This window comes from Gavialis gangeticus, unplaced genomic scaffold (assembly GCF_001723915.1).
Source record: "Gavialis gangeticus isolate Ggan-Ray unplaced genomic scaffold, GavGan_comp1, whole genome shotgun sequence".
Classification (NCBI taxonomy): Eukaryota; Metazoa; Chordata; order Crocodylia; family Gavialidae; genus Gavialis; species Gavialis gangeticus.
The window spans coordinates 2,396,642-2,424,182 of record NW_017729016.1 but is presented as its reverse complement, the minus strand read 5'-3'; the positions used below and the strand labels follow the sequence as shown (position 1 = coordinate 2,424,182).

The following is a 27,541-nucleotide window of genomic DNA, read 5'->3' as shown; positions in this document are numbered from 1 at the left end:
CTGATGAAGAAATTGAACAGCGCAGGCCCCAGGACCGAGCCCTGGGGGACTCCGCTACCCACCTGCCCCCAGGTCGAATATGACCCATCCACCACTACCCTCTGAGTGCGACCCCTCAGCCAATCTGCAATCCATCTGACTGTGTAGGCATCGATGCCACAGTCACCTAGTTTTTTAACTAATGTCCGATGAGAGGAGATCTTACAGGAGGCTGCCCTGATTTGGGCCCCTGGTTAGCAACCATTTGGGAATTGAGAGCTCGGAGGTGACAGGTTGCCCCACGTTTTATCTGGCTGAGGTGGCTTGCAAAGCCTGCCTGTGTGCGGACACGAGCCATCTCATGTATCTCATGTTTGCCTGGCTGCATGGCTGAGATGTGCTGGCCGGTGCGTGTTGTGTCCTCAAGCCATGAAGGATGCGGGGCTGTTACGGGGTCCGACTTGGACTGGAGTTCAGACTACAAAGGCCTGAGGTCTTGTTCATGCTGGGAAAAGATTACTGGAGTAGCTGTACCAACCAAACACCCCAGGGACAGGCTCCTTAGGCACACCAGTTCTTTTACTGGTGTACATTATACCACTTCCCTGACTAGACTATGGGCAAAGGGCTGATCCTGCAAGTATAAATGTCCCTACACTGGGGCTCTTGTCAGTACCCCGATGCAAATGTAGATGTACATGATTTATTTTCCCCCCCCGCGGTATCGTTCATCATAGCTGGGAAAACTTTTCCGAGTAGGCTGAAAACTTCAGCACTCAGTGCCTCCAGCTTCTCAGCCAAGATGGTACTTCTCACCCCGGGGGAACAATCTCTCTTCCCCTCGCCATTCAGCAATAGTCTCAGCAGATCCCAGCAATGAGCCCAGCTTAGCACTTCACTCTTCTGCAGGATGCGAGGTTCTGCTAAAGGAGCTGTCATTGTGTTCATCCATTTCTTAAGCTGCCCTCCCCCATGAAATGCACTGTAAATCGTCTCCTCGGACTAACGTGCACTTGCCTATAAATCCGCCTCCTAACTATACAGCTCCCTAGAGTGCTTGGATATGGACAGCGAGATACTCCAAAGTTTCTATGCCCCTAAACCCCATTGATTTCAGCGAGAGCTAAGCACCTAAATATCTCCAAAAACCTGAGCAAACCCTGTTCAGTTGTGGTGAGTGTGCAGGGTTAAGAATTACTCTGCTCTCTTTGTCTTGTAAAATATGGTGGTGCCTTTAAACTTCTCTTTCAACAGCAATGTAAGCCATATTTCCTTTTAATGATCCTAGCTGTCCCCCAACTGGTAATCCGCTGGTGGCATCTAGTGGCAGTCAGCAGCGTTACGTATTTACGTGGCAGCAAAGTTTAGATTTTCTTTCAGGTGCCACAAGTCCAAAAGAAACAGGCTTATTCTCTGAACGTTACATTTTCAAATCAAAATCTTTGTTTTGGAACCAAGTGAACATCAAGGCTATTTTTCTCTGGCAGAAACAAAAGGTTTTGCAATCATCTCTTGGATGCCTGCTAGAACTGGCTGGTTTCTGTATGAGGAACATTTTGTTTCTCATGCGGTCAGGCCACTGCCTTGCGGGTCTGATTGTAGCCACCAACTGGATATCGGAGAGCAAAATGGGATTTGCTTGACCTGATTCTTATCAGGGGTTCAAACCATGTGTCTAATAAATAAGTATAAGGGCAAGCCCAGTGTCCAGATGCCTTGGATGGGGCCTGCAACACTCGAATTTACGATCATGTTTGTATGTATATGGTGGCTTAGGTGAAATATAATCACATGCAGTAGGAAGTGGTCTAGACACTCAGGGTAAGTAAGGCATAAGATCAAGTTAGGCCTCCAGTTTTTAAACTTTAACCCAGGACAGCTGGCAGAAGTTATGGTGCACCGTGCCACTGCATGCCAAAAGCAGGGATGGGTCAATTTTGAAGGTGTGGGGAGATGAGGCTGCCCACTTCTTTCAAGACGGCGCCTTCTCTCTGCCTGGCCCCAACCTACGCACTTGCCCTTTCTCCTTCTCTCCCAGCAAATCTACTTCTCCCACGATGCCCACTTTTTTCCAGCCCTGTGTGATGCGCCTAAAGCTTCGTTCTTAGATGCCACTGCGTGGAGACAACCTTTGAACTTCCTTTCAACCCGAGTCTGACTTTTTGAAAGGACCAAGTGGACTGAACACAAAGACACTGGGTGTGTCTATACGTGCACGTACTGCACAGAAAGTTACTGCACAGTAAGCGGTTTTTAGGTCAGCATCTACATGTGCAGGCATTACAGCATAGGAAGGCTGTGTGGACTGACTTGGGACTAAAGCCAGTCCCAAGTCAGTCCGCACACAACGCTACTATGCTGTAACGCCTGCACACATAGACACCTGCACGTGTAGACTAACTAAAGCTAGTCCCAAATCAGTCCACACACAACGTTACTCTGCTGTAACACCTGCATGTGTAGACTAACTAAAGTTAGTCCCAAGGCAGTCCACATAGTGTTACTGCACAGTAAGGCATCTACACAGTCAGATGGATTGCAGATTGGCTGAGGGGTCGCACTCAGAGGGGGGTGGTGGATGGGTCATATTCAACCTGGGGGGAGGTGGGTTGCGGAGTCCCCCAGGGCTCGGTCCTGGGGCCTGCGCTGTTCAATTTCTTCATCAGCGATCTGGATGATGGGGTGAAAAGTAACCTGTTTAAATTCGCTGATGACACCAAAATTTGGGGGGAGGTGAGCACGCTAGCAGGGAGGGCGAGATTGCAGAGGGATCTGGATAGGTTACAGGGGTGGGCTAACAGGAACAGGATGCGTTTCAATACGGACAAGTGCAGGGTGCTGCACTTGGGCAGTAGGAACCAGCAGCACACTTACACAATGGGGAACTCCCTACTTGAGAGCACGGAGGCAGAAAGAGATCTTGGAGTCATTATTGACTCCAAGATGAACATGGGCCGACAATGCGAGGTCATGGTTGGCAGGGCTAACCGGACCTTGTCGTGCATCCACAGGTGCATCTCGAGTAGAGCCAAGGAGGTGATCCTCCCCCTCTACGCGACGCTGGTCAGGCCACAGCTGGAGTATTGTGTCCAGTTCTGTGCGCCCCATTTCAAGAGGGATGTGGACAACATGGAGAGGGTCCAGAGGAGGGCCACCCGCATGATCCGGGGACAACAGGGCAGACCCTACAGTGAGAGACTGCGGGACCTGAACCTGTTCAGCCTTCACAAGAGAAGGCTGAGGGGGGACCTGGTGACCGTCTATAAACTCACTAGGGGGGACCAGAAGGGTTTGGGGGAGACGCTGTTTCCCCTAGCACCCGCTGGCATAACAAGGAGCAATGGGCACAAGTTGATGGAGAGGAGGTATAGATTGGACATCCGCAAAAACTACTTCACAGTTAGGGCGGCTAGGAGCTGGAACCAACTTCCAAGGGAAGTGGTGCTGGCCCCTACCCTGGGGGTCTTTAAGAAGAGGCTGGATGCCTACCTGGCTAGACTCATTTGAGTCCCGTTTCTTGTTTCGGGGTTTTTTGTTGTTCTCCTGCCCTGGCGGGGGGTCGGGCTAGAAGATCTACTAGGTCCCTTCCGACCCTTAATCTATGAATCTATGAATCTATACACGTGCCTTACTGCACAATAACTAATCAGGCATAAATTTGCTACCTGAATCATGCAAGTAGCAAATTTACGCCCAAGTCGGCCTAAGTCGCCATACTAACTGCACAGTACAGGCATGCACGTGTAGATACGTGCCCGTACTGCACAGTAATTTTCGGTTACTGCACCGTAACCTAAATTATTGTGCAGTAACTGTGAACGTGTAGATGCACCTACTGAATGCATCCAGGTAGATTAGTGCTGGCTCCTAGAGTTAGCTGTGCTGGTTCATCTTCTCCACTGGCTGCCCACTCTGGCACCATCTTAAGGGACTCATCTGGTTTTCAAGAACAAGGAAAATACTTCCAAATAAACCCCAAGCAAAAGGCTGAGACAGAGTCCAGAAACAGAGATACAGGGAGGTTTCCAGGGACTCAAAAGAGCCCATCAGCCAGCTCTTCATATACCCCTGAAAAACCAATTTGTCTCCAGCGTGGGCTTCAAAAACACAACACGCAGCCACCTCTACCTTCTCTTACTAGTGTATCTATTTTTTATTAACTTGCTTCGCAGAGAAGCCGGGCTGGAAGGGACCTCCAGATGTCACTGAGGGATCCTGAAGCAGGATCATCCCTGTCCAACCCATCCTATATGGATCCATCATCAAAATTGGACAGAAGAGCTTCTGCCATCCTAGCCAGTGACCAGCGGGGTATTTTCACCCCATGTTTCCAGCTTCCGGAGGAGCTCTGTGAAAAGCAGATGTGGAGCAAGGCGTTTTGAAACGGTCTTCCCTGGCACGTCTCGGTGAAGAAGAATAGGGGTTTTGAGTGCAGGGCTGCCAACTTTGTTTGAATCTATTCCAGGTTTCAGCCTGTGACGGAACAGCATTCATTACGGTGCATAGACTTCATGGCAGGAAGGCCGATGCACGGGACACTGACATTTTAAAAAAGCCACTGGACTATTGTACAAATCAGATTCAACATTGCATAATTATCTGAACAAATGCCATCTCATTTATCTTCCCGGCGACTCTCAGTCATCTCCTAGGGATTTATATCTAATTCCTAGAGATGCCAGGGCAGTCCCAGGGGGTTGGCAATGACAGCCCTCGTCTTGAGGAAGGCTTTCCCTAGGATCAGGGGGCAGAGGAAAGCCGTACGCCTGCTCCCCAAGCTTTTCACACTCCAAAAATACCAGTCTTGGGGTTCACTGGGGGTTTTCTTGTTTTGTTTTGTTGTTGTTGTTGTTGTTTGGGGGGGGGTTGACTCTAGGAAAACCAGCCTCGGGTTTCACTTTGTCTAGTAACAAACACCAAAAAACCAACAACCCCAAAACAAACAAAAACACACAAAAAGAACCAGCTTCACTTTTTCTAGTAAAGAAAACAAAACTAAAGAAACAAAAAAAAGGACCAGCCTCAGGTTTCACTTTTTCTATAAAAAAAGAAAGAAAAGAAAAGAAAAAACCAGCCGCGAGCTCGGCCTGCCAAGAGCTCCGGAGAGCCCGCAGCAGGGCCGAGATCTCCGGCCCCGGCCCTGGCCCCGCCCCTTTGGCGCAGCGCCGCCCGCGCTGAAAGTGTGTCCCCTGCGCCTAGCCGTCTGGTATCCAAGGAGCGGCGCGACAGCGGCCCTTAGCAACGGGCCGGGCCGCCCGCCGCCATGGCCACCGCCGCCAGCCCTAGCGTCTTCCTGCTCATGGTGACGGGGCAGATCGAGAGCGCCCAGGTGAGCGCGGCTGCATTCATGCGCCATTACAACCCCTCCACGTTGGAGTCTGGGGGTCACCGCCCCCCTCCTCAGGGTGCCCCCTGTAGGCGGATGTCGCCGGCTCCCCGCAGAGCGCATGCGCCTTTGCACCCTCTGCCGGGCAGGACGCCAAGCTGCCGCAGAGCGCACGTGCTAGTGCGTCCTCTGCTGGGCGGGTGCTCACGGGGCCCGCTCCCTAAAGAACGCATGCGCCATTGCATCCTCTGCGGGGCACGAGTGGGGGGGGAGGAGTTTGTGCCGAGCGCATGTGCTATTGCGCCCCCTGCTGGGCTGGAATGTAGAGCGAATGCACCAAGTTGGGCAACAGGGTGGAGGGGGCTTTTGGCTGAGTCCAGGGTGGGTATCACACCATTACTGATGGGATAAAACCAGGCGGGATTTGCCCTGGGATAAATTATTTTCTCTCAGGATCATGCAAAGGGATGAGCCCCCTTGACATCTATGGGAAGCATGTGGATGGCGTGTTCAACCCAGGGCTTTGTCCTGGGACATATCCCACCTCTGCAGTCACCCCAGAAGCATAGCATGACCCAAAGAAGGGGATTTGCACCTGAAAGTTTGCAAAGAAAAATTGTTCCATTTGGTCTAATAAGAGATACCAGGTTTACCCAATGATCCTTGTCTGTAACGTGACCCAAAGAGTAATGGCAATGAGCTTGAACTAGCCCCGATTGTCTGGGGGACAAAGGGCTTCTCTGGGCTACAAGCGACAACTGATTAGATTCAGATTTCAGCGTCTCGCAGCCAACCCCGGCTGGACTGGCCATTTGTCCGCATCAAGTACACAGGAAGCATCCAAATTAATGCTTGGCCTTGGGACGATTGCAACTAATTCGAGTTCATTGCCATTTAACCCTGGTGTTCAGACAGCTGAGCTACATCTTTTAACGTGAGTCAAATCAGTTTTAATGCGAGTCAAATCTATCAGCCGTGGATTAAACCTGTCATCTGTTTCTAGCCTCAAAGACTTAACAGGTGCTTAATGTGGGACAAGGAGCCTGTAAATCTGTAGGATGCCAGGATTTATTTTATATATGTAATTTGTATCCAAGGCCGAATTAGCCAAAACTAATTCCAAATCCAAGCGTGTAGAACCATAAGTGGTCCTACTACTGGCAAACATCCTCCATGCGCACCTGGAGCTTTAGATGTTTCCAAATCCTTTTATCCAAATCCTTTGGTGGGCATCCCACTGGCAGGCCCAAGCCCGGAGGCTGGGGGTTCGGATGCCCCCAGTTTTGCTTGCCCTCAGCCATAAGGCCCTCGGAGCAAGCCAGGGAGGATGCCAGGATAAAAGTGCATGTGTAAAGGGTTATACCGCTTCCAGGATTTGACTGGGATCCATCAAAATGGACTCAAATGTGGCATCTGTTTGTAGCCTGAGGCAGCAAGCAGGTGTTGCATTTGAGAGGTTTGATCTTTCCTACTTCATAGGTACTGAAAGTGGGACAATGGTACATCTGCAGGATCCCAGGACAAAAGGCTTTCTCCTGGGAGAAAGGCAGCCCTTATTTTTTTAGGCAGAGATAAGATAGAGAGAGGCACCTTTGAGACTAACAACACTTGGTTTGATTTCTCTTCCAGTTCCCAGAGTTTGACGATCTCTACTGCAAGTATTGCTTTGTCTACGGCCATGACTGGGTGCCCACCACGGTAAGCGCATTTATTGAGGTTTTCGTGTGTGGCTGTGATGGTTTCCTCAAACTATCATGAGGCTCAGGCCAAATTTCCTGGCTGCGTTCCTGTGCTGCGCTTCACAGTTTAGACCAGTGATTCTCAACCAGGGTGTTGTGGCTCCTTGGGGTGCCAAGAGTCATTTAAAGGTATAAGCACAGGCTCAGGCTTATTCCTGCCTGGCCATTCCCAGTCTCTCTGCAAGGAAGTAAGCACTGTAGTAAATAAATTAGTCTTCAAAAGGGGAAGCCACACAATTCACAAAAAATTATGGTGGGGTGTCTTGAGTCTAATGAGGGATGCCTTGAGTGGAAAAAGGTCGAGAACCACTGGTTTAATCACATGGGGGTTGTTAGAAATCCAGCGTCCAGCAGAAACGTTTTCTTTTGTTCTGTGTTTGTACCGTACCCTGTACAGAGAGGTTCTGGTCCATAATGAGATTGAGGATGCTACTGCAATTTGGCTATAATGCAAATTGCTCCGTAAGTACAAAGAGGGCGATTTTTCTTCCAGTATTTAGAATCCTGATATTTAGTTAAATTGCCTTGGGAAGAGAGTGCTCTAGTTGATGAAGCACATCAATGTTAATGTGTCTTGAATGTTAATCTTTGACTGACATTCGATCTTCTTGTTTCACTTTCCTGTGTCTGTTATTCTTTTGCTTAGAAACCGAGCTTAATTATTCGTTCTGACTTTAAAGAGGAAGAGAAAAGTTTTGTTAATATTCGTATGGTACTTTGAATAATAATGTCATGTATACCCTGTGCACTGTTAGTGGTTTAATTATACCCATCTTTTTGTTGTGGTTCAGATATTCAAAGTACTTCATGCTAGGTCCAATCAAAGCTTTTCATAAATGTCAATACAATTTTGTAGCTTAGATTCACACTCAGGGTGAATGGGGGCCAGCTTTTGCAGTGGGGATCTCTAATTGTAGATCAGTTGGCACACAGAGCACTATCTTGCATTTTGAGCAAGCAAGCAAACTGTACCACATATAGGGACCCACTGAAAATTTGGCCTGTGGTCTCTCTGTAACCCAGGCAAAGCCATTTCCCTGCCCCCACCTCCCAAATACATATCTGCATTTCATTCTCTAACATGCCTTCAAGAGGAGGTTGGATAGACATCTGGCTGGGGTAATCTGAGCTGAGCAATCTTTCCTGTCTATGCAGGGCGTCGGACTCGATGATCTATTGAGGTCCCTTCCGACCCTAACATCTATGAATCTATGCCCTATTATTTGTGTCTTGCATTTGTACAATATGTAACGTATAATGTTCTTGCTCTAGGGTTTGGAAGAGGGAATATCTCAGATCACCTCTAAAAGTGGAGATGCACAGCAAACCCTTGTGTGGAATTTTCCGATTGACATCACCTTTAAAAGTACCAACCCCTATGGCTGTAAGTAAACTTCAGAGAAGATCTGAAGGGGTTGGACTCAATGATCTGTTGTGGTCCCTTCCAACCCTAGCATCTAGGAATCTGTGGCTGCTTGCAGTTGCTTGGTACTAGATTCGCAAAGGACTTAGGCCACCAAGTGCCCTCTAACTCCCAATCTGCATGCCTAAGTCCAACACTGCAGGCCTCAAAACCCCCTTTTAGGTGCCACCTAACCCTGGGAGTGCCATAAGATCTACTTCTAGGCATACTCCATACATCAGTCTTGACAGGGCTGAGCAACTGTTGCCTAGCACTACCAAGCCCTGCTAGGATTCTTCTAGCTCTTTGGAGACCCAGTCTGTCTGGCACAGTAGGCTTTGTAAAGTAAGTTTGGCGGGACTGGGTCTACATGGGAACAGCTGCCACTGCTTTTTTTTTCCTAATAGCTTAATGATTAGACAGTTCATCCCAAATGTGGGAGTTGTGCCATTCAATCGGTGAAGGAACTGAAGCAGATCTCTCACCTTTCAGAAGAGCAGACTCTAACCACTAGGCTATCAGCTATTGGGAGGGGAGGAGAAAGTTGCCCTAAGTCTTCCTGTAGAAGCTGTTCGACTTCTCATGGAATAAGTAAAAATTCCATTGGAGAAGGCATAAATAGGAGGAATGAGCAGGGACTCCCTAGACTAGTGGGTATGGCACTTTCCTACGGGGGGATGACAACCCGGGATCTAGTCTCTGCTAATGAAAAGCACTGTATTGCTAAGTTCCTTTGCAAAACTAGTTCTTGGTGTGCACTAACTGTGACTCTGGAAGTCAGGTTGAATGCTTTGGGCTGGTCTCCATAATAAGTGCTGGAATGGCCCCCCAAGTAAAGAAACATGCACAGTTCTGCCTGTCATCTTTTGCCCTTGTAAGCAAAAGAAAAAGTCAACGTCGCAGATCAGTGTGTACCTTGTGTTAGGCTGAATCCAGTTAAACTTTTGCTCTTTATGATACTTTTAGGCAGCTCGTTTTTTGGTCTGCTTTTGAAGTTTCTTTTGGAGTTAAATTAGTATGAGCTTCACTTAGCTTTTTCTGGCAATTAAGCCTGTAGACTCTATGTATTCTGTCAGGCACTGTATTTCTTTTAAGGACTTTCATCACCTTTTCTTAATGAGTACATTTCTTTGAAACTGGTAAAGTTTGTACTATATTTACTTTTTCAATAATACAGCCAGCACTCTCTTAAAGTGGTCTTTGCCTGCCTATACCTGCTGGCTGTTAATTCCCCCATACAGCTAATTAACTAATACAGTTGACTCCTTTGGCCTGCAGTTCTTAATTGCTAGCAGGCACTGTTAAATAGCAATGAGCTATTAGAATATGAATTTAAGTCATAAGAAGACCAAATCCATCCACTTTCCTGACTCCTTTAAGTTAACTTATTGTTGATTTTTAGGGCCTCAAATAGTATTAAGTGTTTACGGACCTGACATCTTTGGAAATGATGTTGTCCGTGGTTATGGAGCTGTTCATGTTCCCTTCACGCCTGGAAGGTGAGTTTAATGATTGATTGTTCTTTTGGTTTCAGCTGTCCCTTACCAAGAGGATTTGATTCCATCTCTCGTGTTCCTATTTTTTAACATAAATTGTGGCTTCAGGACCCCAAAATGCCCTAATACTGCCTTGCAACTTCCCTGTACCATAGGAGTGCAATACATTGCTTGGTAGTAGCTTGCAGTTACCAAAACTGAAGGTGTGTCTATACTCTACTGCAGGTTGGGGTAGAGATAACCAGGTTGGCTCTAAGCAAGGTAGCGTGGAAGCAGTTTTGTTGCAGTGGTACGTATGTCCTGGGGCCCACCTTCTGCTCAAAAGTCTTTGCTCTTGTGACTCGACTGCTTTTCATGCCTGAGCTAGCAGTGTGACGCTACAGTTAGCAGAGCAAACAATATGCTGGCATGCATCAACCCATGCATCTCAAGCAAAACTAAGGAAGTTATTCTCCTGCCCTACTCAGCTTTGGTGAGGCCTCAGCTGCAGTACTGCATCCAGTTCTGGGCGCCGAACTTCAAGAAGGATGTGGAGAAGATTGTGAGAGTCCAGAAAAGAGCCACTCATATGATCAGAGGCCGGAAGAGCAAGCCAGATGAGGAAAGGCTGACAGATATGGGACTGTTCAGCTTAGAAGAGAGAAGCCATCAGGGGGATTTGGTGGCAGCTTGCAAATGTATCAGGGATGAGCATCAGGGGCTAGGCGAACAGCTATTTTCCAAAGTGCCCCAAGGGAAAACCAGGAGCAATGGTCATAAACACATAGGAGAAGGTTTCAGATTGGATATAAGGAAAAACTTCTTCACAGTTCATGTGACCAGACCCTGGAATAGACTCCCAGCATGGGTGGTGAGGGCACCTGCCCTGGAGATGGACGCACACCTTGCGGGGGTTACTTGACCCTAGCAGTCTTTCCTGCTCAGAGCAGGGGGGCTGGACCCAGTGATCTCACAAGGTCCCTTCCAGCCCTAAATTACTGTGAATCCCCATTCTAACTTGCAGCATGGACATACTCTTAGCCTTGAGGCTTTGAATTTAGCATAGGTTCTAATTTTGGACTTGTTTCCACGGGGAAGTCAATGTGCAGTAAGCTACAGATTGTATTTAGAGCGCTGTGCCTACTCTATGTTGCCTGTGAGTGTGGACACAAATGACTGAAAGTGAAGTAAGCTATTTCACCCTTTGTGTGCACTATATATATCTACAAAGGGTAATAGCGTGAAGTGCACCCTCTAGCTTTGCATGTGCTACCGTCCCACTGTAGAGAAGCCCTTAGGTTGTGTAAAGGCAGGGCAGCTGAAGACTGAATTTTCACTGCGAGTTGTTCAACCCTTTCATCTGTCTTTAGGATATTGCACCTGCTGGAAGCTGCTCCTCTAATGCAGGCTTCTCCATGTAAATAAACTCTTTTGTGTTCATGAACTACAGGTCCCTCATGCACTTTATTTTTAAAGTCATGTTTGAACTTTTGTTACCACAATAAATATAGACGTATTAGACATTGATATAAGTGCGTTTCGGAAATAACTTCCGTGTCTTTGTCACTTCTCTTTAGGCACGAACGAACAATTGCTATGTTTGTTCCAGAATCAACATCAAAGCTGCAGAAATTCACAAGGTAATAATTAAAGGTGATATTAGTCCCATGGGTAAAGACTTTGATAGTGTTGCTCACTCCTCATGTGCATAAGGTTTGGGTAAGGGTAAGCATGGCATTCTGGTTTTCATGGACACACATGTGGTAACTAGCTGAAATTGTGACTTTCTCTCTCCAGATGCTTCCTTAACATTTTACATTATCAGTCTTCTTAATGTAATATTGTGTAATTTCATCTTTTTGTAGCCCATTTGATAAATGATTATCAAAGACAAAGTGCCACATATTCCCTTCCACTCTTTAAGGCTCCTAAAAATAAAGAATAGCATTTGCAGTGAAGGCATTTTTGCAAATAAACTGAAATAACTTCATTATTTGCAGAACTGAAGGAAGCACATTAATGTCTTTATTGCATAGATTTGCACAAGTATTGCACTTATTTTTCTTCATGTAGTTCAGCAACATCTGTTGCAGGGACCAGTGCAGAATGAAAATGATCATTATGAAGACACAGAATATTAAGTACGGCATAAAAAGTTTAAAAAATATATTTGAATCATTTCACCAGGGAACATTTTCACATTCTGAGTATGAAGATCTGACTATATTGCTTATTATCAGTTCATTTTTCTTGAATAGCAACATCTTTTTTGACACTTAATTTTTTGTTAAGGAAGTAAGTCTTCTCCCTATCTTCTTTTATGCTCCATCATGGTATAAGGTAATGAATGCTAAAGTCAGAACTGTTGGGGAATTTGGTCTTCCTTGGAACATTTCTAGAGGAAGGGACACCCTTTTAAATTAATAGGAACTACTTCACTGATTTGGATGCACAGAAATCCCAGAGTACTGCACCAAGCCACACAGTTTGGCAAGAAGGTGATCAGCCCTCAGTGGTGAAAAAACAGGTTAGGGACTATTTAGCGAAGCTGGATGCATACAAGTCCATGGGGCCCGATGAGATGCACCCGAGGGTGTTGAGGGAATTGGCTGATGTGATTGCAGAGCCGCTGGCCATCATCTTTGAAAACTCTGGCAATTGGGGGAGATCCCAGACAATTGGAAAAGGGCAAACATAGTGCCCATCTTGAAGAAAGGGAAGGAGGAGGATCCAGGGAAATACAGACCAGTCAGCCTCATCTCAGTCCCCAGAAAAATCATGGAGCAGGTCCTCAAAGAAACCATTTCTAAGCACTTGGAGAAGGTGATTAGGAAAAGTCCCAGTATTCCCTCTCTCATATACATACTCAACTGAATAGCCATGAAATGTATGTCAAAAGATATTTGTCAGAAGGCAGGAAGTTCAAAACTGAATATTGGCCATTGTCCCGCAGTTGCTGAAGCTTTAGTATGAATTGTTTCGTAGTGAAAGCTGTAGAGGTAAGATGAAGAAAATTGAGGGCATGATGCAAACCTTAAAAAGTAATGTTTCAGCTCCCATCAGTTTGGGTTACAACCTTCTGTTGTTTAAACGGGTTCCATTTTAATGTAACGTCTTGCTTCAGAAATAACTTCTGAGATGCATTGTATTGCACAGGGTATAGGGCTGGACAAGACCTCTGGGTCACCGAGTCCAGACCGCAGGCAGCTCTGCTATATAACGTCATTCATATATTTATCAAGCTGTATCTCAAAACCAGTTGCAGGGGTATTTTGTTTGGTTGTTTTGCCCCCACTACTTATATCAGATGGTTGGTTCCAGGATCTGACTCCTCTGCTAGTTAGAAACCTTCTTCCAGTTTTTAAATTTATTTCTGACCAATTCGTACCCCTTTGTTCTTATGCCAACGCTGTCCTCTACTTTTAATTAAACTGGAAGCTTTTCAGAGTGACAAACAAGTCTTTCTGTATGGTTATACTCTTCCCAGTACAACATGTTTCCCCCACATCGTCAGTGAAGACTTTGCCTGTTATGCCAGTACAACAGTAAGAGCTTTCCCAGCTCTGTGACCCTGTTCAGCCTCTGATCTTTTTGACACTTTTTCCCGGGTCTCTGAAATCTTCCCTGCAGATTGATCTGTCGTGTGTCTCATGTGGGTACAGAGGTCAGCAGGATCAGGGTCATAAGCAGCAGTTTGGTTTTTCAATGATGTTTGGTTTTTTAAATGAGGTTAAGACGACTGAAAAAAATCATTCACAGATATAGCAGTAAGTGGTGAAAGAGTGCATGAAATTTTTGATCATTATTAAACCTGATTTTAAATCATTATTAAATGATTTTTTTTAAAGGTGCAAGCTGTATTGCATTGCTTCGCTGCAGCTTTTCCATTTACAATCCTAATCTGCTTGTCATTTATATAACATTTTGTGTAGCGACATCAGGGACAAACCATATTCACTTAATATCCATTGATCGCTGTGCTGCCCTCCCTCCCCCCTGTAATGTGATATTCTGATAACAGTAAATTGAGCACCGGATGTGGGGAAACAAATTGTATTGTCCTCTGACTGGTTGATTCCAAATCTGTGCTAATACCTAACTGAGAGATGGAAAACATGTATTGAAACGAGCCAGAGGTGGTCAAAACATTGCCACCACTTTTGAAAAGGGTGCCAGAAACCATTTGAGCCCCAGACACTGCTATCCTTGTTATAATTGTTACCTGTTCCAATGAACATAGATTCACTTTTACATATTACAGGCCAGTTTGCATTGTTAAAATGGCTCCTTGCAACTCTCGTTAAGATTAAGTACAGCTCTTCCAGACAGGCCATTGGGCAATAAGGTCAGGCAATAATGTTTCTAAGGTCAGTAGTCCAGTTGCTTCCTGTCATAGATTCATAGATATTAGGGTTGGAAGGGACCTCAGGAAGCCATCGAGGGCAACCCCCTGCCCTGGGCAGGAAAGAGCGCTGGGGTCAGACACCCCCAGCCAGGTGCTTGTGCAGTCTCCTCTTGAAGACCCTCAAGGCAAGGGAGAGCACCACCCCCCTTGCAGCCCATTCCAGATTCTGGCAACCCTCACTCTGAAGAAGTTCTTCCTAATGTCCAACCTAAATCTGCTCTCCATCAATTTGTGGCCATTGTTCCTAGTTACTCCAGGGGGTCCCCTAGTAAATAGAGCATCTCCTGTTCCCTGCTGCCCTCCCCTGATGAATTTATGGGCAGCCACAAGATCACCTTCTCTTGCGAAGGCTGAAGACATCCAGGTCTCTCAGTCTCTCCTCGTAGGGCCTTGCCTGCAGGCTTCTGACCATACGAGCAGCCTCTTCTGGACCCTCTCGAGATTCTCCACATCCCTTTTGAAGTGTGGCACCCAAAACTGGACGCAGTACTCCAACTGCGGCCTAACCGGTGCCACACAGAGGGGAAGCATCACCTCCCCGGACCTGCTCAGCACACATCTGCTAATGCATGATAAAGTGCGGTGAGCCTTGTTGATCACTTCATCACATTGACAACTCATGTTCAGTTTGGAGTCAACTATGACTCCAAGATCCCTTTCCGCTGCTGTCTTTGCATGGATGAAGCATACTGGCAGAGGATCAGCTGGCTCTCCTTAGCAAGGAGTCCATCTTTCACACTCCAAAAATCATTGCTTCTCTCAAGGAAATGACCATATCTAAATACCAGAAATGTCCAATCTATATGAAAGTCAGTTGGGCGTGTCTACATGTGTAGTTACACGTGCCTAAACTTAATGCGCCTTTAAGGTACATTAAGCTGATTTAGGTGCACATCTCCATGTAGACAAGCTAACGTGCATTAAGGCACATTAAATTTAGGCTTGCATAGCTAAGTCACATTAGCTCACATGTAGCTGTGCTAATGCACATTAATCATCTACGTGTGGACTAATGTGACTTAGGTATGCCAGCCTAAATTGGTAATTGCTTTAAATAGGTATCAAATTTAGGCAGAGTTAGCCTAAAATCACCATTTTTAAGGTGCATAAAGGGCATGCATATGTGGACACATGCCCTTAATGTGCCATAAAAATGGCAATTTTAGGCTAATCCCACTTAAAAGAGCCCAATGATGCCGTGAAAGCAAGTCAGAGAGTCCCAAAGCTTTTGTCTGTTTGGTGTCCAAGAGCCCAGAGGTAGTTTTGCTTGATATTACATCCAGCAAGAGGAGCTGAAACAATTACAAAATAGGACAGAAACACCTAGTGGAATGATCAGGAATATTTGTTGAAATGGTTAAGGAGCTTGGTAGTGAACAACAAGGAGATAAGAGGCAAAATGGCTTTGTAGAAGTAGGAATAGAGATAAGTAGGTAGGTGTGCATGCACGTATATGTGCATGTGTTGGAGGGTCGTTCTGTCGGCTTCAAGTTTAGCCTCTATATACTTTGATAAATGCATTGAAGCAGTATAATCAGGGTAGCACAGTCACTTCTTGTCTTTCCCAACAGAAAATTTCTGGCACCGGACTATATAAACTGTAGTGCATCAAATACACATGTTAAACACAGACAAACAGGAATGATTTCTGACAGTCTTTACTTCTTGAGAGTTTTTTTAACCTTTTTATGGCTTTTTATGGCACTGTCAGTATAACTTTTTTACAAGTACATCATGACAGCTGGGCAAATATACAATAGATCATACATTTAACAGTTCAAGGCTGAGTAGAGCCAGGAGCATTTCCTACCAGTAAATGGTTCAGCATTTCTTCCGTTGTAGTTCAATCAAAATAGAAATAGCATTACCTGGTACAATCCCCACCCCCCAATTATTGAATGGCAGTCAGATGCAAGTCCTGCTTTACTTGGGCTGTACAAAGAAGCTCCAAAAAAAAACCTAAGCAGTTGCTAGCTATAGCATGCATGTTTAGGACCTAATAGTGATCTCCCAGCTCATCCTGCTCCCAGCTCGTCCCGATCAGCAGCTTCTGACTCTACAAGTAGTCTCATTTCCGTGAGACTGCTCCCAAAGGTCCTACTCAGTGGGCAAGTCTACACGTCGCCTTACAATGGCCTACACATGATCACCTGCTACGTCACTGTAGCGGCGCACTCCCCGCTTATAGCGCACCACTACGGCAATGTAGCAGGCAAGTCTAAGCCTGCACCACCCACATGGCACAGTACGGCCCATTACTGCGCCATGTTAGCTCTTCAAAAAGGAAATGCTGAAACGCAGCAACGTGTAGACGCACCCAGTGGATCTAATCCGGTGCTGACTTAACGTCAGTAAAACAATGTGGTCAATCCGTTTATAGCTTTCTTTTCTCTTTTTTCCCAGCTGGCTCACAGGAAGGCGTCCAGAGTTCACCGACCCAAGGGTGGTCGCCCAGGGAGAAGGACGAGAAGGTAAATGATCGGGAGTTTCAGTCCCTGCTTCCTGTGTGCCAGTATGGGCCTTTCTTTTGTTTGCCAAAACTTCACGAGTGGATTGACCGTGCTGAGCACAGCTCCATGCAGGTATTCTGGGGGGAATGTATGGCTCTTCAGTGAGCTCTGCTGGCTAATGTTGTGTCCTCCTATTTCCAGTGACCAGGGTGCGTTCCCAAGGCTTTGTGACCATTTCCTTCAACGTCGTGACTAAAGACATGAAGAAGTTAGGCTATGATGTAAGCCCGAGTGACATGCAGAATCCTTCCCTAATGTCTCTGACCGAGGGGATTCATAAATATTAAACTAGACAGGAGCTTTCCCAAGGCACGAACGGGAGCGACTGCCCACGCTGACTTCTGTTCTTCCGCTGGAATTGAATGACTTCCTATTCTTAGAAAGTTTTGCCTGGAGCTCTACTTTCCAAATAAACTCCAGCCGGTTTGGCCTCTGTATGATATTATATTGCATCTATGTACAAAACACAGTGCGACGTGTTAAGCAGACAGGGTTTATGAAAATGTGTATGAATCCTAATGCCATTGGATTAGTAAATGGCTACCATTTTAAGATACTGTAACCAGTTTCAAGACACGGTGCATAACAAAACACTTTTTGTAAAATAATCTTTTGTACATTTTTATTTACTTACAGAATTGCATGTTTTTACATTGTTAAATGTTTTCGTCATACTCAGAACGCTAGCATGAACCCAAAGCCATTTACTAATGCTTTTATAATAGTCGTGTGAAATCCAAACTGAAATACCTTGAAAAGAAAGGGAGTCTGAGAATGTTTAATGAAACAGTCATGCTCTTTCCTCTACCACGGCAGCACTTCTTGTCTGTGCTGCTATTGCAGGTTTCCGTTATAATCCCATTTCAGTGCTTTAGAAGTTGCCTGTGACTAAGATGTTGAATAAAGTGTAAAAGTAAATCCTCCCAAAATTATCAGCAAGAGCAATTTGGCTTTTGATTTTAAAGCAAGTACTGGGCACACGCACACATTGCTTTCCCATTTCCAGATTTTTTCCCCCAATCAAGCTTAAAGCAAACCCTATGTGGTTCATTTTAGAAAACAAATAATTCCCCGAGAGTGTTGTGTTCAGCATGTCCTTGCTGCAAGCTCTTCAATCTCATCTATGTGCAGCGAGGGTGAGGATCTGGGAAAGCCAAATACAGTCCAAGCACACAGGATATGGGCACAGCCACAAGCAGTGAGCAGTCCTCTACCCCAAAGGGCATTAGCTGGCGCAGGGGTAGCGGTCAGGCCACATCTCTCTCCCCACGTGTCCATTTGGAGTCTGCGTTCTGTCCACTTGTGCCAAAGACATTTCTCCCGTCAGCCCAGCTCTACAAAGCAATAACTCTCAGCTGATGGCCCTGGGCCTCACCTGCAATACCTCACTCTACTGCCTGGGCAAGATCAACAGACAGAAGAGGGGCTTTGCCGGAGGTGTATTCGTTTCCCCTGGAATTACACCGTGGCTTTCTGTAATTGGTAAAGAGAATAATCAAACCACACTGAATTTGACAGGCAGGCTTTTCTCCACTCCTTAATTCTCTCCCTGAGGTTGGACAGTCTTGTTCCAACTCATCACAGTGACTGCTCCCCTGTCTCAGGGGTCTGCCGTATGAGGGTGCTGAAAATGACCTTTGTTTTGCAGAGCTTCTCTTGATGCCTTCTCCTGATGCATTTCAATGAGTCCTGTTATAAGCCAGGACTAGTGATCTCTGCCTTTGGACTGAAAAAAACCAAGTATAAATATTTCTCTTTGTGTCCTCTGCGCTGCTTTTTCTGTCTTGGGGAAACATGTTAATCCAAGATCATCTTGTGCCCTTTGTACCTGAGGTGTACGTGTTAAATCCACTGTGAGACAATTTAGTCAGTTTGAACGTAAATTCAGGGCATGCAAATTTGCAAAGTTTGGTCTCAAAAGCTAGAAGACCAGATTTAACATGATCCCTGTCCGTATGGAAATCACAGCGACATTAAAAAAACAGCACAAACGAAAAGTACCAGGCATTTGGAGTACCTATGATGCAAAGAGCACTGCTTGTAGTTCCTCATGCTATAGAGCAGTCCATGTGGACACTATTTGGAAATATAATTTGCAAAGCTAATATAAAGCATCTTGGAATTTTTGTCTGTTCCCTAGTATGTTTTGTATGGCCAATGAATGGTTTTATACGTGTGTTCTCCATAAATTACTTTTTCATACATTAATTCTTGGTCTTTAGCTTCCTTTTCATCTGCTCTTGTATGATTTAATGAATGTGTCCTACCTGGTGCTTTGGCTACACCATACTGCCCCTTCTCTGTGACTAGTTCAGGCACCAACTACTCTTCCTTTCATCCCAGCCAACAGAAGAGGGATTTTTTTTCCTGTGGTAAAGAATAATTGGTAGATATTTGGTTACAGTGGTAATAATGGCTGTACCACTACCGAAGTAGACGAGCTCTGACATACTTAAAAAGCAGAGTTAAATAATGTAAAACAGCTCAAATGCAACATGCTGGAGATTTTTACTCATCTGGGATAACTTAACCTCAGTTCAAATGAGAGCAAAACAGCATGACGGTTATTCCGTGCACAAAAATCTACAAAACTAAGATTGAAACCTAAACTTTACTCTCGCAGACACGCGGCAATTTTATGCAGAAATAGCTTTTATTGTGTGGTGCTGATACACAAGCCCACTCTAACGCAGTAGTTTGGTGTTGGCTGTTTGTGCATTCGTTGGTTCTTCTTCCTCTGTCTTTTCTGTTCTTCTTCAGGGTGCCTCCATTTTCAGGACATAAGAGCCCTTTCCCTATGTGGCCCCCACGGACCCTATATGAATGGGATGTGACTGAATGACATAACTCTCGATGGCAGCACTCAGGCACTAGGAGCTCTAAACAGGAATAGATTTAATCTTTATTCTGCAGACATTTAAAAGAAAACAGCTGCAAATACCTTAGAGACAAAGCGTGTGGATCCATAGGTTCATAGATAGTAAGGGGCTGGAAGGGACCTTGCAAGATCATCGGGTACCGTAGGTGACAGGGGTTTGACCTGGCCCCATTTTTGCCTGTTATCTGGGTCCCTTTTGCCTACCAGGGACTCTGGGCATCCTGGGTGGAGTGTTTAAGATGGTCCCACTTCCTTTGGGATGCTCGTTGTGCATGTCCGTATTTCAGTCACCTCCCAGCACTGTCTAGCACGGTTCACCTATTACACCGCACGGCATGTGCTTCTCATGCTAGGTAAGCAGCAAACACCAGTGCTGTTCTTGGAGGATTTGCCAGCAGGCTGTCGCTGTCACGCCTTCATCTGCCACGAAGGGTCACTGTTGAGGTACGTAATCAGCACATCCTTTTTCCAGGGAAGGGCTTGCTCTTGCCTCCACATGAACGGAAAGCAAGTTCAGCTGTGTGTATGCCCATGGCAGACCTAACGCAAGAGTCCCCTGCCTTCTCAGGCAGTCGTCTATCAAAAACAAATCTCCATACAGCCATATTCCCTTGCAAAACGGCAGCGAACCTATGTCCTGATAATGCAGCGAGGAGAGGACCACGCTGTCACACCCAGCAGGGAGGAGGGTGACAGATCAAGTTCTAGAAACCAAATCCTTAATAACGACGGTAGTAGTAGCTTCTGAGAAACCTTGCTGCTCTCAGGTTTGCAGCTACTGCAAACTTACTGCCATTGAAAGGATTTGTATTATATATAGCTCTAATTTAAAAGCCCTCTGACATGCTTTCGTGCTCTGCACACCCCTGGGACCTGTAACAAGCCCCCTGGCTTTATTTATTGGATAATTTTCCCATTTCCCACATACCTTTTCCTAGCCACTCCTGCCACAAGGTTTCCTGTGTGGCTCAACTGTGGCAATAACCCCAAGCTTCCATTTTATTACAGGGAAATCTCTTCCAGCCAGCCAGATTGCTGACCTTAATCCAAATGCTTGAGCCCATCCAAAACTGTGACATTTATAACACCTATGTTGTCACCAACAAAGGGAGCAGCATCAGAAGAACACATTCTCCTTAAACTGAATAATTAGGTTTCTGTTCACAAAAAAATACCACCAGAATGATGGAAATCAGAGGCAAATAAGGGCCATATCGTCATTTAGATCTTCTCTTCCCGGGCAGCAGCCTTCCCAGCAATGAACCCATGCACGCTCAGTCAAATCAAGTGCTAGTGGCAGAAGCTCAGGCGATGGATGGGGCTTCCACCACATTCCTTATTAAAATCACCCACCAGCCTCGCTGGTAGGAACTCTTCAGCCTAAGTAATTCTTAAATTCACCCTCGTACCCCTAGCTGTGTCCCGCATGAGCCAGTCACCACCATACTTCTCCCCCCCAAAAAGGCCTACAACCTTGCAGTGTGTTCTCTGCAGCTTGATCGCTGTTTTGCTGAGTTTAAGCCCGGTTCTTTAAGGAACCGAGACAGTGAGATAGTTGCCTGTATTGTGAGAGTACATCAAGCTCAGCGAGGTCTCCTGATGCGGCCCCGAATTTAATTTCACAGCAGGACTGACTTTCCCGGCGGGGCGTCTCTTGCCTCTCCTGACCGGGCGCCCAGGGCAAATGGCCTTGACCAGGTTTCTTTGGAAAGTGTCACTCAGCACAATGTAGATGAATGGGTTGATGCAGCTGCTTGCATAACCGAGGCTGATGGCGACGTTGTAGGCATAGAGAAAGGCAGTGGTGGGCTGGGTGACTTTGAGATGAACCAGCTGCAGTATATAATAGGGTGCCCAGCAGACAAAAAACGCGGAGCAGATGGTCACCGCGATCCGCATGATTTTCTTAGTCCTGGCCCTGAAGTTCCTCTGGGGCAGTGGTAACACCACACATGAAATGTGCTTCTGTATCTTCAGGTACACGATACAGATGACCAAGAGAGGAATGATAAATGCCAGGAAGAACTGATACAGCGTGTACCAGTAGATATCCACCGAGAGGTTGGGCAAGATGATGCCGCACCCTGCTCTGCTGCCTGGCAGGGCAATGGGCTGGCTGTACATGAACACTGGCACGCTGGTTAGCAGGGACAGGAGATACAGCAGCAAGATCACCACCGCAGCCGTGCAGGGGGTACGCATGTAGGCAGAGCGGATGGGGTGCACCGTGGCCAGGTAGCGGTCGATGGACATGGCCGTGAGGATGTAAGTACTAGCAAACTGGCTATTGGCATCTAAGGCTGTGATGATGGTGCACATGGTAGCCCCAAAAAGCCAGACGCCGTTCCCAAGGAGCTGGTGGATGAGGAAGGGCATTCCCAGCAGGAAGAGGAGATCGGTGATGGAGAGGCTCACAATGAAGACATCTGCTGTGTTACGGTTCCTCTTGGGCTTTCTGGTGATGGTGTAGATCACGATGCAGTTCCCTACGGTGCCCACGAGGCAAATGATGCCAAAAATGACGGGAAGGACAACACTGCTGCGCTCTTCCATCTCGCCGGTGCCTGCAGAAGCAAAGAACGACATGATGGTAAGTCAAGTCACTTGGACACAAGCCTCGTGAGGCAGAGAAGGAAGGAGCTTGAGCCGTTCCTCTGCAGCACTGCTTCTCGCCCAGCCTTAATTAATCAAGAACAAAGCTCAACTTCCGCTTGAGAAATCAAACCCACAGTGATGCTGGAAAACCTTTAATTAACCCGCTACTCATTTTTGCAGCACTGTCTCCAATCCCCGGCCCGGAAGCAGATGCACGAGGTATTCTTCACATCTGTTATTTTCTACCCTACGTTTGAGACTTGCAAGAGAAATCAGGCAGCGCTCTCGGTTGCTCCTACATGGAATAAGGGAAGAAGTTGTGATGATCCTCTGACTATTGCTGTGGTACGAACAGGGAGAGCCGCCTGGCCGGCAAAACCATGCTTGCACATGAGCGATGACACCCTAACGTTGCCTAGGAAAATTTCTCGGAGGCTGAGGATGCCTACTCTCCCAAGCGTGTCATTAGCAAAGGAGACTAGCGCAGGCCATCCCCGCACAGAGCCAGCCCTCAATCTTTCTTCTCGGCTGGTAGTCGGCAGCCTCGGCCGTTGGGTTTCCACACGTCCCCCCGCAGCGTACGAGCTCGGGCTGAGCTGATGCACAGCCAGCCTCCTGCACGCTTTGTAAGACCCTGAGTAAGGGGCTAATTGGACGCTCCAGTGGAAAGTCAGCCTTGAAAGGTGAACTGCTGCGGAAAGCCAAAAGTTCAGGTTAATAAAAATAAAATAGGCTTGCTCTGGCAGATGCCGCTTGTATCTGCAGCCTGTCACGCTTTGTACAAACAGCACTCCTGCGGCAGGAGGACTATTTGCACTACTTCTGGCGCGTGTCCCCATGGGTGTCCAAAGGGCTGCTCTGGCTGCTATCAGAAAAAGTGACCCTGACTTTGATGGGAGGAGAGCTGGGCCCTGAGCCTGGGCTCTGTTAGCTCTCTCTGATGATCGTCTGCAGTAAACAGCGCGATGATCCATCTAATACATTTTAGACCGTTCACATTTAAGCAGCCAGCTGTGATGCCCCGTTGCCTTCAAATGGATTCAAGACCAGCACAAAAGAAACATATCTGTTTCTCCTTTTCAGGAGCTGGAGACGATTGTCAAATATTCCTTTTAAAAAAAAAAAAAACACAGAAGAAAAAGGAAATGACGGTTTCTTTAAGTAAAACATTCTTCCTTTCACGCGGCCTCCTTAATTGGGCAGATGAGTGCCATGCAACGCATGAGAAAGGGAAGCCCAGCAAAAGAAATGAAGAAACTCAGATTCACTGCCGAACTACGGGCGAGGGGGTTTTAAGAAGCAGGACAGCCTGAGCTAACGAGTTAGTGCTTTTCTGGCCGCTAATTTATGCAGCGTGCTTGAAACGAGTGTTCAGAGGGACACGAATCAAGGTGTTGGTGCTGAGCAGACCCTCCCGGCCATGGCTCGACTGACATGCGACGGGCCGCGGGCACATCACGTCCTTTTGTGCCGGCGGAGGGTTGTGACTGTGACGTGGGAGAGGCGAGCTTTGGGCACATCAGACTCTCCCCCCGCAGTCAGGTAACGGAGAGGCCCACCATGCCGTGCGAGCCACCGCATAAAAGGCCAGGTCTAAACCCATCGAAGTCCGTGCGGACGCAGCAGCGGTTTGGGCTCCACGGGACAACCCCTGACGCTGCAAGCCTCACAGAAAGCCGGGCAGGTGGGAGGACAGCTCTTGTGTCCTGCAACTCAGGGATTTTTCCCAGCAGGTTTCCATGCCCCCCCAGAGCTTTCCAAAGCAAACCCTGACCCCTGCTTCCCAACACTGTCTGCCGTCATCCTGAAGCGTGCCATTAACTTAGTGGTTGCGCCTAAGCTGAAACAGCGACTGAGCCTGGAACAACGACTGGAAATCAATTGGCAGATCATTAGCAGCAGCACTTGTGCTTTCGAGCTGCGTTTGACCATTAGCTCCCTGGCAGAGCTAATGCATGCATTCATACCTTTTTATTAAAATGCTGTTAAAAGACGGAGAACATCAACCCTTTATGCGCGGCGCGCTAGAGACAGCACGGAGAACGCCTGCTCCGCGTTTGGCACGTGGGTAGCCTCGCGGCCTGCCCGTCTCAGCCCCGATGCGGGGAAAGTGAGGCCCCGGGGGAATGAAGGGACACTTTGTTCAATCAGGCGCTAGCCACTGACACTGAGCACCCAAAAACCGAAGGACCCCAGATTTGGGGCTGGTTTTGAATGTTGTGACCTGAATGACTCGCCTAGGATCACCCTGCAAGTAGGAAGCACAAAAAAGCTCGCGCATCCTGCTTTCTCATCCAGACAGAGAGAGACGGTCGGTCCCGGCCTCGAGTGCCAGACCCGAATGCTGTCCCCATTCACGACCTGCTCTCCGCACTTCAAACTCAAGGATCCCTTTGCTGGGCAGTGGGGACAACGCTTCAATTTTAAGCGTGTGGGCAGCACCCCCCGTATCTCTGGGTCAGGGGCTCTGCAGGGACTCATCCCCGGCTGTGGCAATCACAAGGGACCGCGAATGCAGGCAGGGACTCCTCAAAGATGCAAGCAAATCCCATTGATTTTCTCGGCCCCTCCCCGCCCTACCTTGGTGGAGCTCGGGCCAGGCGGCGTTGCTGCAGGGAACATGCATGCACGGAGCCTGTGCAATGGGTGTTTTCATCGTCGGCCCGCTCGGCAAACCTCACGCTCCATACCTGTGGCAGGGCATGTTCGGGGGGGCCGCCCGCCGCTTGCGATACAGTTTTTCGCCCTGCTAACGTAATTATGTCGCTGTTGCAGAGCAGAATAATTTCAGGGCCCAGTTACGTATGAGCAGAATCGTTTGCACCAATTCTGTCACTGGGAGGTGGCCCAGGAAAGCAGCATGAAGTGGGACGCCCTGCGCGCTGTGCCGGAGGAACAATCCCCAGCTACGCGCCCCCCACCAAACACACTCGGTCTTGCCCTGGCAGCATTGTACGTACTATCCGCCTTTAAATCACCGATCCGTTGCTTTAATGACTCCCGGGGGCCGGGATGAGCCCTGGATGGACTGTTTCCCACCAGAGCCCCTTCCCCTCCTAGCCTAACCTCAGTGCTGTTGTGAGACCTCGGCGGTCCGTGCAGGACTGATGTCAGCCAGGAGCAGGCTGAGATTTCACCTCTTCAGCTACGTGGGTGCTAAACCAGTAGTCCAAAGCCCCCTGAAGTCATTAGCAAATCCCTTGATGACTTTAATGAGCCCTGGCTCAGGCCACAGAGGGAAAAGCTGCACTTATTGGGCTACACAGACTCAGTGACCAGTACTTCTCGGGCATCATTCAGAGCATCCTAAGGGCAGCTCTACAGGTGGCCCTAAAACATGATGGCAAGCTCAGGGTGGGAGTAACAAGGCTGAGGGGCTTTGCGGTGGAGAAGCAGGTGATGTCCCTTACCCCAGACCTGACGACGCCAGGAAAAGCCACCTGGGCTGCAGCAGCTCGAGCTTCCCGGCGCTCGAGGGGCCAAGAGCTCGATGCACCAGGGAGCACGGGCACCGCGGTGCTCTCTGCCAGCCCCTCTTACCCTCCCCAAGACAGCCTCAAAGGAGTGACCTCAGGGACCCGGTCCAGCCCGGCTGCAGCAGCGCAGCCCTCCGCGCAAGCCGTAAAACCTTCCTGCGACACAGGGCAAGTGCTCGGGCAGTTAACGCCAAGCCAAACCCTGCGCTCTCGGGGCTCGAGCCAGCTTTAAATCGCCTACCCCACGTCGCAGGCAAGCATCTGCAGTGCAGACATGCCTAGCAGTGGGTGGTGGGCAGCCCCTTGCAGCCAGAAACTCTCCCCCGGAGGCAGCCCTCTATGTTATCCCTCCCTTTCCAGGCCTGGCCAGAGACCCCCACACTTTTCCTCACCTACCTGGGATGTGGGAGACCCGGGATCACGGCTTCTGTCTGCATGAGAGACTTGTCCCCGCTCCTAGCCCCTCCGTCTTTGGGGCTGGGTGGTCTCGGTCTGTTGTGCGGCACCTGCTGCACTTCGTGGGAAGCAACGAACTCGCCCTTGGGCCCTGCTGTAACAGAAGCGAAGTGAAAGAGCAGCACGCTAGCTGGGAGCCTGCCCCGGCACACCACACCAGCGTCTGGAGAAGGGACCAGGAACAGAAAGAAGCAGAGAGCAGAAGGGAGACACGTTACCTGCTGCAAGCGTCACGGGGATCATTCAGGCCCCCCCCCAGCTTGCTGAGATGCGGCTCTGGGGCTCGGTCATCTCCGTGGGACATGCAGCAGCTGCCGCAGCTCAGTTACTGGAGCATCCAACGTAGGAAAAGCAACTTTCTAAAAACCCAGCGGTGTGAACAGGAGCTCCACGCACTGCTGCAACCCGGTGCTCGGCCTTTCTTCTGCAGCTCAGTGAGCTGCTTTGGGCCCACCAATGGCCCTAAACATCTTTCCCAGTGATTATAACTTGCTATTCTGCAGCATAGCAAAGATAGTCGTGCACGGCAGAGCTCACAAAATGCTCAGAGGGAGAAGGAGAGGAGCAGCGCCTGCGTGGGAAACCAAAAGTCACAACAAACTCATTGCACCGCAGTCTCTCGCATGCAGGGCTCTCCGCACAAAGCGATGCTTTCATTTAAAAAAATAGGAATAACCAAAACGACTTGTCATGCAATAGTCAGGAAGTATTTGGTACGGAGCAGGCTGCAGGGAGGGGAGCAGCATCGGTGTGTGCGTGGGGCGCAGGTCATCGTCGACTCACCAGACCACACATCGTGTTTAGCGCCAGGAATTGCACGGGCCATGTCACGCTGAACTGTGATCGCAGGCTGTGGTGCAGCGGGTGGCAAGTATGTCCCGGTTGTCATGGGTGATGACACAGGATGCATGTCGCGGTTTGCAGGGATGATGACATGGGATGCATGTCCGGGTTCTCATGGGTAATGAGTGACACAGGATGCATGCTGCGGGTCTCATGGGTGATGACGTGGGATGCATGTCATTGTTCTTGCAAGTGGTGACAGGATGTATGTCACTGTTCTCACAGGTGGTGAAATGGGATGCATGACACGGTTCACATGGGTGATGACATCGGATGCATGTTGCGGTTCTCGTGGGTAGTGGCGTAGGATGCCACGTCACGTTTCTCATAGGTGATGACACAGGATGCATGCCGCCATTCTCACGGGTAGCGGCATGGGATGCATGTTGCAGTCCTCCAGGGTACTGACACAGGGTGCATGTCACAGGTCTCACGGGTGATGACACCGGATGCATGT

The 27,541-nt window shown here is 48.0% G+C and overlaps 2 protein-coding genes across 2 annotated transcripts; one reads left to right on the top strand and one right to left on the bottom strand.

Moving 5' to 3' along the window:
* The first annotated feature begins 5,201 nt into the window (after nucleotides 1–5,201).
* B9D1 (B9 domain containing 1) lies at nucleotides 5,202–19,044 on the top strand. Its single transcript, XM_019512696.1, has 7 exons — nucleotides 5,202–5,308; nucleotides 6,935–7,003; nucleotides 8,317–8,428; nucleotides 9,849–9,945; nucleotides 11,499–11,561; nucleotides 16,730–16,797; nucleotides 16,978–19,044. The coding sequence occupies exons 1-7, from the start codon at nucleotides 5,243–5,245 to the stop codon at nucleotides 17,121–17,123; spliced, it is 621 nt and encodes a 206-aa protein (XP_019368241.1). The 5' UTR covers nucleotides 5,202–5,242; the 3' UTR covers nucleotides 17,124–19,044.
* A 1,314-nt stretch (nucleotides 19,045–20,358) lies between these two features.
* LOC109294371 (melanin-concentrating hormone receptor 1-like) lies at nucleotides 20,359–27,024 on the bottom strand. Its single transcript, XM_019512695.1, has 2 exons — nucleotides 26,182–27,024; nucleotides 20,359–22,278 (listed from the first exon to the last, which is right to left on the bottom strand). The coding sequence occupies exon 2, from the start codon at nucleotides 22,265–22,267 to the stop codon at nucleotides 21,245–21,247; it is 1,023 nt and encodes a 340-aa protein (XP_019368240.1). The 5' UTR covers nucleotides 22,268–22,278; nucleotides 26,182–27,024; the 3' UTR covers nucleotides 20,359–21,244.
* Between the last annotated feature and the right edge of the window lie 517 nt (nucleotides 27,025–27,541).